The sequence below is a fragment of the Podarcis melisellensis genome, assembly GCF_964234715.1.
Source record: "Podarcis melisellensis genome assembly, chromosome: 7".
Classification (NCBI taxonomy): Eukaryota; Metazoa; Chordata; class Lepidosauria; order Squamata; family Lacertidae; genus Podarcis; species Podarcis melisellensis.
This window is the reverse complement of record NC_138539.1, coordinates 15,327,856-15,342,200: the sequence shown is the minus strand read 5'-3', so window position 1 is coordinate 15,342,200 and position 14,345 is coordinate 15,327,856. Positions and strand designations below refer to the sequence as shown.

General features: G+C 43.9%; 1 protein-coding gene across 5 annotated transcripts in view; it reads left to right on the top strand.

The window, feature by feature from the left end:
* The window catches only part of COL14A1 (collagen type XIV alpha 1 chain), a 133,487-nt gene that overhangs the window by 73,877 nt on the left and 45,265 nt on the right, over positions 1-14,345 (top strand). For all 5 annotated transcript variants that reach the window (XM_081918594.1, XM_081918595.1, XM_081918598.1 and 2 more), the window contains 9 exons: positions 1,008-1,154; positions 2,488-2,562; positions 2,807-2,946; positions 4,305-4,428; positions 4,566-4,709; positions 5,947-6,111; positions 6,806-6,844; positions 9,372-9,510; positions 14,059-14,201. In XM_081918594.1, the coding sequence (XP_081774720.1) occupies positions 1,008-1,154; positions 2,488-2,562; positions 2,807-2,946; positions 4,305-4,428; positions 4,566-4,709; positions 5,947-6,111; positions 6,806-6,844; positions 9,372-9,510; positions 14,059-14,201 (1,116 nt within the window). The remainder of the gene's footprint in view (positions 1-1,007; positions 1,155-2,487; positions 2,563-2,806; positions 2,947-4,304; positions 4,429-4,565; positions 4,710-5,946; positions 6,112-6,805; positions 6,845-9,371; positions 9,511-14,058; positions 14,202-14,345) is intronic.

Here is a 14,345-nt window from a genome sequence, read left to right as displayed (position 1 = left end):
CACCCCAATAAAACACAATTCACCCAGAATTTTTGTTTAAGGTTTTTGGCATAATTTTGGCCACAACTTTATTAAAATACAGAAAATGTGAGTGGTTGCTTAGGCATTGGTTGCGACTATCTGTCCCCACCCGGGGACAGACTGACATACACACCACAGAGAGTCAGAAAGGAAAAACATTTTGGGGAGAAAGATGGAGCTGGGAACCATGCCCTCACCTCTCCCCAAATGCTCCCAGGGGCTCTTGCGTAGCCCTAGCCCCTTGACAGGGGTTCGGACAAAGGCATGGCGAGCCCCTGGATTCCTTTAATGGAATACCATTGCAGCAGCAGCATTGGAGGGGCAGCCACAGCCAATCCATGCTCCTCCACCAACCAATTCATAAAAACCGCAACCTTACAAGTTGTGACGATTTGCCAAATGGCATCAGCCAATCAGCCAAATGGACAAAATTCCTACCAGGCCCCTGTCCCCAAAGCAGATGACCCCATGACAGCATAGCAAGATCAATACAAACAACCCTAAATATAGGGAGGGTGGGCAGGTAATCCGATGCGCGCAGCGAAAAGAGGAAGCTCAACGCTTCGCGCAGGGAATATAAAACTTTTTGGCTATCAATCATAAAATGGCAACATCAAATTCTCCCCAACGACAAGAGGAGCCCAATCGCAAGGGTGGCCAACTACCTTTACCTGTCCAACAATAGTGGGATGTCTTGTAAGACCCCTTGGCAACATGTGCTCTCCATGAAGGAGAACATGCTTTGCGTTCTCTGCAGGAGCATGTGCGCTTGCACATTCTTACTAAGTCATAGTTTGGTTTAGCAATACCAGCTAATAGAATCCAGCTCAAAGTGTCTCTTCTTCTTCTTCTTCTTCTTCTTCTTCTTCTTCTTCTTCTTCTTCTTCTTCTTCTTCTTCTTCTTCTTCGCTGTGCTTCACTTCACTGTGTTACCTTTATTTTAGACCAAAGTCCTAATCTTTAAACAGCTCCATTTCTAATTTCAGATGGGACACAGGAAGAAGCATTACTTGGAGGAGGAACTCCTAGGCATTGCTTCTTTGAACTCGTTCCTGGTACAGAATACAAAATCAGCATCCATACGCAGCTTCAAGAAATAGAGGGGCCTGCTGTTAGCATAATGGAGACCACTTGTAAGTATACATACCAAGTGGAATTCGGTTCATTTTGCTGTCATCAGACATAGGCACTAAGACCTCCTTCACACCTGGTTTCCTAAACTTGGCACCGTTATCTGATACAATTGCATCAGGGACTCCATGGCTGGAGGCAAGCGCCTCCGGACCTGAGGATAGAGTCTAGCTTAAGAGGCTACCTGGGAATTTGTGTGGCTAGGCCTCAAAGACAGAGCCTTCTTCAGACACAGAAGGATGCACCACTGACCTCTGTGATTGGTAGGCCACATGTAGCCTCTGGATTGGCTAGGCCTGGTATAGGCACTAGGAACTTGGCTTTTTGACTTTTGCCTAATCAGCATAGCAGGATTGTTTCCCTGTTACACCCCAAGCCTTCAGTTCCAATACCGGACATCAGAAACTGCCTTTTACCAGGGCTGTCCATTCATCCATCCATCTGGCTGAGTGTTGTCTACAGTGACTGGCAGAAGCCATCCATGGTTTCAGATGGGGGACATGGTTTTTCTACCTAGGGACTGAACCTTGGGCCACTGCACATGCAAAGCAGATGCTCTACTACAGCCTTTCTCAACCTTGGGTCCATATGTGTTGTTGGACTACAACCCCCATCATCTTTGACCATGGGTCCTGCAAGCTACAGGTGATGGGGGTTGTAGTCCAACCACATCTGGGGACCCAAGGTTGAGAAAGGCTACTCTGCTATATTGAGCTATGGTATTTCACCATGTCAGGGGGATTCCAGATCACAGGGATTCTGGACTGGAGGAAAAATGCTTCAGTACAGCCCTGGTCTGGCTTTGAGACAAAGAAGACAGATGTGTGTTTGGGTCTAATGTTATGCATATCTAATATTGATTAAATCCCTCCCTCCAAACTCCCATTTCCTACCCTCTGCCTTAGGGATGTGTGCTGATTGTTGAGGGTAAGTATCAAACTGCTCTCACCTTACTTCATTATCTTAAACTTCACTCAAATGCCTGTGTGGTGCTAAAGACTGCACCAACCCTGCAAGATAAACCAGAAGGAGCACCGCAAGTTCTCTTTCGTCAGTGAAATTATCTGCATTTAGACTTTGCCAGTGGAGATGGACTGAGAGGCCTTCCAGATTTCAGGCAAATCTTTGCAATCATGAGGGCTAGCAACTCCTTTTTGAAACAGATGAAAGCTCAGATTCTCAGCAAGCCAAATTCTGGGCTCACTACAATATGAGCTGGGCATATAACAAAACATTCACATTTCCTGCATTCTCCCAATATCCGAATAATGCTTTCACAATTGACCTGCTTACACAGTCAAGCTTCCTCTTACTGTTCTTTTTTTCTGTTTCTAGTGCCATTCCCAACCCAACCACCACCAACTCCTTCAACCACCACTCCACAACCTACAATTCCTCCTGCAAAGGAAGGTAAGCTCTTTCTGTAGCAGAGTAACAGGTGTGAATGATGCAATGATTATCTTAAGGATTCTTCTGTTTTGAAAGCTGTTTTTTTATTATTATTCTCCAGGGTAGAGCTCATGGTTACTCAGTGAGATCCTAACATTTATTGGGTTCCATAGGCAGGTTTACACATGTCAGGGAGGAGAGGCATCACTTTAGAATGGAAAACCTGCTATCTTTCTTTATTCCAAAGTACTTTGTATGTCTTTAGTTTGCAAAGCTGCGAAAGCTGACCTTGTCTTTTTGGTGGATGGCTCATGGAGTATCGGAGACGACAATTTCAACAAAATCATTGGCTTCCTGTACAGCACTGTTGGAGCTCTTGATAAGATTGGCCCTGATGGAACTCAGGTGAGTGAATGAGTGAATGAGTGTGAAAAAGAATTAACAGGATTCAAAACGTGAGCAAACATCTAATTCAAAGGAGGCTTGGAATGGGATGAATGAAAATACGATATTATGGCGAAGGCTTTTCAAAAGCATGCGGTGGGCTCTTTCTTTAGATCTGTAAATATTTATATTCCAGAGTGTCATTAATTCCTGTACAGAGACTCACTGTGTTACTGAAATTCCCCTAACACCTCAATTCCAAACACACCCACCTGTAAGTTTATGACGTAGGTTATTTTTTTGCATAACACACTTCCGAGCAAGTCTGCTGAAATTCGAAGGCTTGCTGTGGTCTTCAAAGTGGGCCACACAAGCTGACTTCAACACGACTGGGAGATGGCAGGTGTTCACATAGCTCCTATTGGGAGAACTAAGCCCCTTTCTCTACACAGAATTCGGTGAGACGCGTTGATGAGCAAAGTATCATAGAGAGCAGCTGTAAGCTACACTGGCCACCTCTGTTCAAGGGAGAAGGATTCAGTGTGAACGCCCATTCAATTTATCTCCCACTTGCCACTGATCCATTCTTCTTTGACTAGATGTTGGTCTTTAGAAAGGTGGACACATGAGAAAAGAGGAGTCTGGTGTCTGTGTTTCTTGTGACCCAAGCAGGAAGTGAGCTGGTTGGGTTTGCCACTTTATCCTTCTTGCATCTGATGCAAGTTATAGAGCTCTTGAGGGCAGCAGTGCAATGCTTCTCCAGATACTGCAGACCAAGAATGGTTATGTCATCTGCCAGAGTACCAGGGTAACTGATATGCCCTCCTTCCTTTGGCACTGATAAGGAGGCTTTCAAGTTTGTTTGTGATAGATTAGCACAGAAGGGACAAGCAGAGGCTGATTACTTCTTTCTTTTTCTTTAATGGGCTACCTGCTTCATGCCAGCAGTTGAAAGGATAACGCTTCTTTGCAAATTCAAAGCTAAAGGTTGCATTTCAACTAGCTGAAGATCTTTTATTAAAGCTCAGTGTGTTCTACAAGCTGAACTTATGCAGTCAGATGTAAACACCACTAAGGGCAGTAGAGCTTACTGGCAGGAAACTATGTCTAAGTTTGAAGTTATGCTGATCCTAATATCTTTGGTATTCTATATTACTGATCTTTGATGTTTTTGTAATAATGGATCCACACAACTGCCTTCATTTTGGGACTCTCCTTGGAGGTGTCGCTGTAGTGGCTCTCATGATGAGGCTCCTAAACTTCAAAATTTACCGCTACCTGAGGTGTGTAAGTGTGTCTGAGAGAGTGTGGATCCCAACCAGCTCTCACTTGCCCATGCTGTGTCTGCCATAAATGAGTGAGATGTCTTTTCTATGAAGGTGGCCATTGCTCAGTTCAGTGACGATCCCAGGACAGAATTTAAACTGAATGCCTACCGAACGAAAGAAACACTTCTGGAGGCCATCCAGCACATAGCATACAAGGGAGGAAATACCAAAACAGGTATTTGATTGGCAGGTAGATTTTGTCATTGCAGATTTCAACTTTCGTTGGGGCCATGGTTTTTATGGAGAGAGATAGAAATTAAATAAATACACTTCTACGTGTTGTTTATGTTACTCTCGTCTTCTTCTTTACAGGCAAGGCAATTAAACATGCCCAACAGGCCTTATTTACTATTGACTCAGGGACCAGAAAGGGGATCCCAAAGGTTTTGGTAGTGATCACAGATGGGCGATCACAGGATGATGTGAACAAAGTCGCCAGAGAGATGCAGCTAGATGGTAAGAAGATAGGGACGTAAGGAAAGCTCAGCTTGATCAGGCCAAACACCCCAAGCAGGACATGAATGCAATAGGCTTCTGTTGCCCATCTTCCCTCTGATATTGGTGGCATAGCTGTCAACTTTTCCCTTTTCTTGCGAGGAATCCTATTCGGAATAAGGGAATTTCCCTTTAAAAAAGGGAAATGTTGACAGCTATGATTGGTGGTAAATGGCCATTCTCTTACGAATTACCTGTTCCAACTGTCTCAGGAGGCCTTTCATAAAATACAAAATTTAAAAGCAAGTGGCAAAGTGATTGGTTTGCTTGATGTAAGTTTTAAAAGGAAGTAATTTGCAAGGCACATAATTGCTTTTCTCTCTCTCGGGCTTCTCTTTTGCTGATATATGCAGACTCTTCAGCCATCCATTAACCACTTTTATAGGTGTGCATGCATCTAAATAAGTGTGCATGCACACGAAAGCTCATACCAATGACAAACTTAGTTGGTCTCTAAGGTGATACTGGAAGGAATTTTTTAATTTTGTTTCGACCACAGCAGACCAACACGGCTACCTACCTGTCACTTTTATAGGTGCTCTCATAAAAGTCAGGTAGAGAGAGTCAAATGAGCTTTCTCACCATATTTGTGTCAGTGATTTTTGCTAGTGTGGGATAAAATGCAGAAGATGCTGCAATTATTGGAGTCTCAGGTCTCTTTCTCTTCTCTGATGCAGTAGTTTCTGTATCTGGGGCATGGGCTATTAAACTAGCATCCACCAATCTAAAAATAAAATAAAATTGTGGGTTCAGTGCACCAATGGTTCAAGCCCCTAGTCTGTTGCATTGTGTTGGCACAATGGTCAAGACACCCTAACTTGCAGGATTGGTGTGTTGGCAAAGCAAGTGTTAGAATTAGGTCATACGTTATTGAAAGAAAAAAGGGAAATTAATCTGTGTGCTTCTTTGTCTGTTGGACACACTACGTAGTTTCTGTTCCTAAAATAAACTTGGCTGGTTGAAGGGAGAGAATTCCTTTTTCTTGGCTGGCTAAAGGGAGAGTCCTTTTATGAAAGTGCTGAAAGAGTAATCTGGTGATGTTTATTGGGGTGGAGAAGTGAATTTGTGCCTTCTGGTGTGCGATGGAGAAAACTGGTTTTATTTTTCCATACTGCGTTTAGTTAAAAGATTCGCAAGAGGAAGAACGGCTGTTGCATCTGAAGAATTTTTTATTTGTGTTTTTCTCCCTCCAACCTAGGGTTCAGCATATTTGCCATTGGAGTAGCAGATGCTGATTATTCAGAACTGGTTAACATTGGCAGCAAGCCTAGTGACAGGCATGTCTTCTTTGTGGACGACTTTGATGCCTTTAAGAAGATTGAAGATGAACTGATCACTTTTGTCTGCGAGACAGCATCAGCAAGTTAGCGATTAAGACTTCATTTTTATCTGCTTCTGTTTATACAATATACAATATCTTTATTGTCATTGTCCCATACAGAACAATGAAATTGAAAAACTACATAAAACATTCAAAAACCCCTAAAAACTCTGAAACCCCATTTTAAAATACACTATACTATACTATAAAATACACTATACTATGCTATGTTTAGAATCAGAATTGCATTTGTGTAGAAACTGTTTCTCAGACGGCTAGTCCTGGCCTTTATAACCCTATACCTTCTTCCAGAAGGCAGAAGCTGAAAGAGATAATTTCTGGGGTGCGTACTATCCTTAGCTATCTCTGCCGCTTTCTTATGGCACCTGGAAACATAGATTTGATCTAAGGTGGGAAGAGTGCGCCCAATTATTCTCTCTGCAGTCTTTACAACCCTGGATAGCATTGTTTTTTCCCTGGCCGTGCAGCTCGAAAACCACACACACAGACCAACGGTGTGAAATTATCATTGTTTACTGGAGGTTAGATGTTCATCGGGGGTTTTGTTTTGTGTGCGCACACATGTCTTCTTACAGTGCCAAACTACACATCAAGATCCTGGTGTCTATTGATCTCATAGCACAGATTTTGGTTTCCATTTAGAAATATGTTGTGTAGCCAACCATTTTTTTCTCTCTTTCAAGGCTTAAAGATATTCTCTTCTTCCTTTTTGCAGCTTGCCCATTGGTTTATAAAGATGGCAACAGCCTAGCAGGTATAGTATTTCCATATATTCCTTCTTCCTTCCTTCATTTACATTTCTATATTGCCTTCCTGCCAAAGCACCCAAGGTGGCTTATAAGTTTAAAGCACAAATTTAAACACGTGAAATTGGGAGTGGAGAGAGACTGACTGGAGCAGACCTTGCTGTATCTGCTTCCCTACACTCCCTCGGACTCTTCATCTTCTGTTAATTGTTTAAAGGATTATATTTCTCATTTGCAGATCCTTCCCTAACTGACATGCCTACTACTAATATTTTTGAAATATACGAGCTATATATACATTATTTACACAATGGGCCCCGCATGATTGGCTAATTCCAGGCTGCTCCTGCAGGCCAATTAGGTCACTGATTCACTTCCACCTGGAGCTGGATTGGGTGGCTCCTGCAGACCAATCAGACTGCTGCATTCTGGATCCTTTTGTTCTAGGATTCAGCTCAGTATATAACAAATTTAATAATAATTTATTATTTATACCCCACCTATCTGGCTGGGTTTCCTCAGCCACTCTGGGCAGCTTCCAACAACAAATTAAAAATAGATTAAAAATACTACTGCTCTGGAAAGGTTTACTGTTCAACTGTTAAAAGGGGTAGTCACATAATGAGACTGTCTGGCACACTCTGCCAGGGCCGTGTCAATCATTCATGGCATCACACACACACACACACACACACACACTACAGGGCTTCAGCTTGCAACCAATCTGGTTAGGAAATTACTGCTGGGCTCAGATAATAAGAGACAGCAGCTTCATTGGAAGTAATGATTTATGGCTGATGGTTGCCTGAACGTGTCTGGGCAAACCTTGGGCTCATGTTCTCCTCTCTCCTCTATTCCCCTTTGGCAAGGGCTTGAGGAGATCAGAAGCTTTTGCTTCTACGTTTGACTAGTTGCAATTTAGCGCCGTGTCCAATACTGATAAAACTGGTGGTTAGTTTTGACTCCAGTTTGCTGAAACAAGCCAACTTTGAAGCTGTCTTCTTTCAATAAATCATAGTCAAGGGTAGTCACAGTCAGGGTTCAGATGTAATACTAAACTGGGGCTAATTGAAGACGGAACTGAAATCTTCCAACCTTTTTAGAGCTACACTGCAGGAGCAGGGAAGGGAGAGAATGTGAGCATGAGACTCATTCCTTTACCAATAAACTATAGTTTATCATTACACCGAATGCAGTCAATGATTGGTCAAGGTCACAAAGGAGAGTTTGGGAAGACTAAGCACCTTGGAACAAAGTCTCCAACCTAAATACTTCATTCTCAGGGCCAAGCTGGCCTCTTATGCACAAACCCCATTGAAGAACCCGAGCTATGAAAGACCATAATGGTTCTATTGCGAATCTGTTTTTTTCCATGGGTTTTCTGCTGCTGCTGCTTCTCACCTTACAGCAGTATAAATAAATATGCATTCTCTAGAGCTCATGCTTTGTATTTAAAAAGGTTTAATTCCTGTCAGATGCCTTGTACGCCTCCTTCCAGCAACTCCTTAAGCCAAGCTGGCGCCAAATGTATTGCTCGCCTCCCTTTGGACCGCATCAGCGAGGCTGAGAGAGGGGTCTTGTCGTCTGGGCTGTCCAGGACCTCCATACATGCTGCCCAGACTTATATACCTTAGAAAGTCACTTCAGTGCTTCTAATGCAATGGTTTGACTTTGTCCCCTGGAGGCACACTCCTGTTACCAAAAAGGAGCAATGCAGCAGCGAGCAGCAGCTTCTTCAGCTGGCTGGAAAGCCAAACAGGATGTTGATGTTTGTGACTGTTACCGTGGGAAGAAAGGGGCAGTCCATTCACTGTACTGAGCACCGGATGTTAGCTCAGTGTGTCATCTGACCTGTACTGGAAGTACATGGGAGGAGTCTTCTCTCTCTCCGCTGTTGATGTAAAGAGAGTGCAGACATGTTTCTCTGTACTGCTGCAAAAGACAGAAATAAAGGCATGTAAATATATTTCTGTCTGTCTCTTTCCCCTCCCTGGGGATAGCAGGGAGGAGAGTGAAGGAGTGGTGTGTTCTTCTCACGTTTGAGAAGGATCGCTGATTACAGACCTTGCCTGTTTCCTGCCGGGAGTCACAGACGGGGAGGTCAACAAGGGAATCAGCCGGTGCCTGGAGAGTGGCACATTCCTCTGACAAGGCCTGATTCCAACAACTCCATTGTTTCTCTAGACAGGTGGATGCCACCACTGCCACCAATTCCTGCCATTTTGTTCAGCAGCTTTCAGTTGGAGGAGAATTCAGTACTTGAACCAATGGCCTGACGCAGCACCAGGCAACGCCATGTTCCAATCTCTTTTAGCTGACAACATTTTCCACTTTTCCTTTCAAGCACCATTAAAACACGTGACACTTGAGCAAGTTGACGACCACCTTCTTACATTATTTTATAGGGTTTTGTGAGATGAAAGTTCCCAGGGAAATGTGCCCATGCTAGTAAACTTAGCGGTGGTATAAATCTTTAGTCATTTTCACTCCCAAGCCACATTAAGAGAAGTCAGTGACATGTCTTATGTTTTTCAGGATTCAAAATGATGGAGATGTTTGGTTTGGTGGAAAAAGAGTTTGCAACTGTGGAAGGGGTTTCTATGGAGCCTGGAACATTTAATGCCTACTCCTGCTACAGACTGCATAAGGATGCTTTGGTTTCCCAGCCAACCAAGTATGAACTCTAGATGTATTCTTAAAATATGTTGGTGTAATTATAGCCAAAGCTAATGGAAGCTAAACCATAGCAACATTTTCTAAATCTGCATCTGAATACTGGATTTGTAAGAGCGGGCCCTACCATTAGGCAAGACAGGCAATCCACCTCAAGCTCAGATTTTGGGTGACAAATTGTGAGTGAGATCCCATGGGGCTTTTCATTCCTTTCCTCCCTCTGCAGCCTCACTGTGTGTTAAGATGTGGGTGAACATATCAGACGACACAGCGATTCTTCAAACAGCTCTTGTTTACTCACAGGCCAGAACAGAACTGAACTGAAGGGTTCAGTCAGCTTGCTTATATAGAGCTCCAGTATAACGTAACTGTAACAATTTTCTAAAACTATCCAATCACTGAACGTCACTTTCGATCCCTTATTTGCATAACTATCTACAGTATCCCCCTGCTGGTCCGGGGTGAGAACTTCAGCACATAACACCGTGCACCCCCAAAATCTGCTCTGAATGATTGGAAGACCCTCTGGAGTAACAGAGAGTGACATTTGAGTTTCTGCCTCAGGTAGCAAAATATCTATTTTGGGCCCGTCTCAGAAGCTCTGTATGGTATTTAACCATTACAAAAAATAGCAAAGGTGTCAAGTTATTTGGGGGCATGGCAGTAAATGTTTTCACTGGTGAAAAGGTGAGAGTTTTTATGGATGCAAATGATGCAATCTCACTAAGCAAACAGGACAGTGTTTTTGGGGAGAAGAAATGAAGAAACTGCAGCACCTTGCAGTTCAGGAAAATGCAGAATAGCAGCGAGTTACTTAATTGTGTGTTACTTACTCACATGCTCAGTGTTTCCCAGATTTATCATCTCTGAGCACAATCAAGTGCAAGATCTTCTGCACAACAGAATATGTTTCCATGTGGAGAATTTCCCCCATCACATGTGCAAGTTTCTCTAGATCTATGGAATTCTCCCCACTCCCAGTGTACCTGGTTGATTATGAAATAAGTATCCCAATTCCAAAATCTGCTTGGGAGGCACAATCCCTTCCCACTACTGGCGAGTGGGGATTTCCTTAGTTCTCCAGATGTCACATTCCTGCCTCCTGTCAGTCATTTGATTGGCAGGGGAAGGGGTCGAGTGGAAGGTCTGTGAGTAGCACTGTTCTCGGAGCTGTCTGAATTAGGGCATCTAGCTATAGTATTATTATTCTTGAACCAAGATTTTGCTTGCTTCCCAAGAAGAAGTCGTGGGCAGAACCTTCCTTCCAAACATTTACAGTAAGCATCTCTCCTGTAACGCAAGTCTGCCCAGACTGCCTCTGGAATGTTACCAGTGTTAATCTTTACCTTGGCCAAACCAACGTGCTTGCCCCTTAAAAAAAAAAATCTGTATTCATTAAAACCCCTTGTCATATGTCACACTCTGGCATGAGGGTTGAGTGCTGAAAACACGAGAGAGGAGCATATTGAGTTTCAGAGAAAGTTGAGTCCAAGAGCAGGATTTGACTTGGGAAGGGAAGCACGCTGCTTAAGTGGAGAGATAAAGCTAACTCAACCCATGTGTGGATTCTGAAAATGGTGGTGATTAGAAAAGGCAAGGCTTGTGAGAGAGCACAGAATGTAACGTGGCATTCGGTGCTGGAAGAAGTGGGAACTTACAGGGTGGGTTCAACATGGCACACTTCCAATTATTCTGTCTGCACAATGATTTGTGCTTGCCAGATGGAATATCCCCCTCCCCCTCTTCACTGTTCTCTGCGTTCTCCTGCTCCCACACCCGAGCCAATTTCAGGGGATTCAGGAGACATATGGGAGGAAGCTGTATCCCAATGTAGCTGAAAGACCTACATTGGCTCCCAGTACGTTTCCGAGCACAATTCAAAGTGCTGGTGTTGACCTTTAAAGCCCTAAATGGCCTTGGCCCAGTATACCTGGAAGGAGCATCTCTACCCTGTCTTTCAGCCTGGACACTGAGGTCCAGCTCTGAGGGCCTTCTGGCTGTTCCCTCCCTGCATGAAGTGAGGTTGCAGGGAACCAGGCAGAGGGCCTTCTTGGTAGTGGCGCCCACCCTGTGGAACGCCCTCCCATCAGATGTCAAGGAAATAAACAACTATCTGATTTTTAGAAGACATCTGAAGGCAGCCCTGTTTAGGGAAGTTTTTAATGTTTGATGTTTTATCGTGTTTTTAATGTTCTGTTGAGAAACCCAGCCAGATGGGCAGGGTACAAATAAATTAGTAGCAGTAGTAGGAGTATTATCCTGTCCCAGCAAGAACAATGGGCATGCTCCACGACCATCCACTCCCCACAAAAGTCCTTGTGGGTTTGTTTTTCTGCACAAGCAGATATCTTTACTACAGACGAGGCTTGCTAGGTGAATCCTGCCCAAGACCACTTGCATTGGTGGAGAACCTTAGGACTGGGCCCAAATGTGGCCTTCAGAACTCTCCCTAGGACACACCTGCTCCCCAGGCCACCTTCCCTCTCCTCTGGCCCCACTCTTTACAGATCTTGCTCTGCGTCCTCCTTGCGTGGCTCCTTTTCCTTGACTAGATGCGATTGTGATAATTCCCCTTGTTGGCCTGGATGGAGAGGGTGTGTGTGTTTTGGGGTTTAGAAGGCTCTGGTTTTCATGTGACAGAAATGTAGCCTAGTGTACAAAGGTTAAGAGACAGGCCTGGGTCTTTTTGCCTTTGGCCTTGCCCACCTTTGCCTCTGATCCTCCACACTACTGGCAAACAGACCTTGGAAAGTTTCTCACAAGGAAATGTGCCCCTCAAGCTGAAAATATTTCCCCATCCCTTCTGTAGAGCATGCCATGTTGTTTTTCAAATGTAAGTCATGCTTAGCCGGAACGAAACAGGTTGGCACTGTGCACACAGCCCTTATTTCAGCCTCCCCAAGCTGAGAGTTAAAGACAGTAAGAAATGTCTTTATTCCTTTCACAAGATGCCTTTCCCACTGTCTTATATGTTTAATTCATTGTTAAAAACATGTTCTTGAAAGATCCTCTGAGCCTTTGAGGTAAGAGCAAGACAAAAGATTGCTTTATTCATGTGAGAACAAATTACTGCCACAGAGTTTGGGCCATACCTGATTAGGCATGTGCAGCTTAAAGGTAAAGGTAAAGGACCACTGACCATTAGATCCAGTCGTGACCAACTCTGGGGTTGCAGCGCTCATCTCACTTTATTGGCCGAGGGAGCCGGCATACAGCTTCCGGGTCATGTGGCCAGCATGACTAAGCCGCTTCTGGCGAACCAGAGCAGCGCACGGAAGCGCAGTTTACCTTCCCGTTGGAGTGGTACCTATTTATCTACTTGCACTTTGACATGCCTTTGAACTGCTAGGTTGGCAGGAGCAGGGAACGAGGAACGGGAGCTCACCCCGTCGCAGGGATTTGAACTGCCGACCTTCTGATCAGCAAGTCCTAGGCTCTGTGGTTTAACCCACAGCACCACCCGTGTCCCTATGTGCATCTTAGTTGCACTGAAATTTAGATTCTGTGTTCGAGTGCTTGCAGAGAAACACAATGTGTTCAAATTCAACCCTACAGTGGCAAATGCTACCTGGGACGCAACGCTGTGCTTGATGTTTTATTTGCTTAAGTGGTGTTGAGTCTTGGGTTGTGCACAAGGTGGATAGCTCTCACAGTAACTCTCTGGTTGGTCTCTGTCAAGTAACTGGAGGAGGAAATGAAATCCTATGAAATGCGGTTACTGTATCATAGGCTTCGCTTCAGCAAAGGCATTAAGCATCTCTTCTTGGCTGCCCTCTTCAAACCACTTCCTCTGGAGTCGTCCTGAAGAGATGAAATTGCCCCTCGGGAGCAAGTCTGAAGGCTGCAATGTGGTTAGACTCTTTTCTGCATGTCAGTTTCAAGATGTGTGAAATGACATCAGAAATACAATTATAAAAAAGTTTGCGGCAGTCGGCCACTCATCTTCTAACAGCTTAAGGGCGGCTTAACTAGAATAGGCAAGTCTACTGTAGCCAGACCTCCAGGTCATTTAATTAAAAGTTTTAAAGGAGAAATAGGTGGTTATATGTAAAACTGAGAATACCGTAGGCTCCCTAGTTTAAACGTTTTGGAATGAGGCCAGTGAGAGCATTGTACTACTTTCTAAACTCAGTCGAGTAGACTTCTTATCTGCAGCAGTCTTCTTTTCCATAACCTTCTGGTTTTGTCATCCAATGATCAGCGAAGGGCCATATCACAAATGCATTGAGAACTATGTTTGCTTTCTAGTAATGTACATGTTGAGTGTATGCGTATGTATGTATGTATGCATCATCATATAATAAAATCATACATAAGGTGGCTTTCAAATAAAAAATATAAACCACAAAAATTAGCAACAAACCTAACAATAAAAAAGCAGCAGTTTGAAATTAGTGCTCTTTGGTTCTTTCCTTTTACCTCAGAAGTGCTAATTCAAGAAGATAGGAGCAATTACGACTGGGGCGTGGGGGGGGGGGCGGAGGTGTGCTTTCAGGACCCCATTTCCTGTGATGACATCAGTTTCTGGAGCCTTATTTTCCTTTTACAGATATCTACACCCAGAGGGACTTCCTTCAGATTATACCATTACGTTTCTCTTCCGTATACTCCCTGAAACGCCCGAGGAACCGTTTGCTCTCTGGGAGATTCTGAATGAAGAATATGAGCCACTGGTTGGAGTTATTTTGGATAGTATGTTCATTGTGTCTTCATCATGGACCTTTTTTGATTTGGTTTGTTTATATTCTGCCTTCCCATTCAATGAGACAAAGGAAGTCATCACTGAATTCCCTGCCACACCCGAAAATAAAGTTATAACTTGTACCCCTGTACATT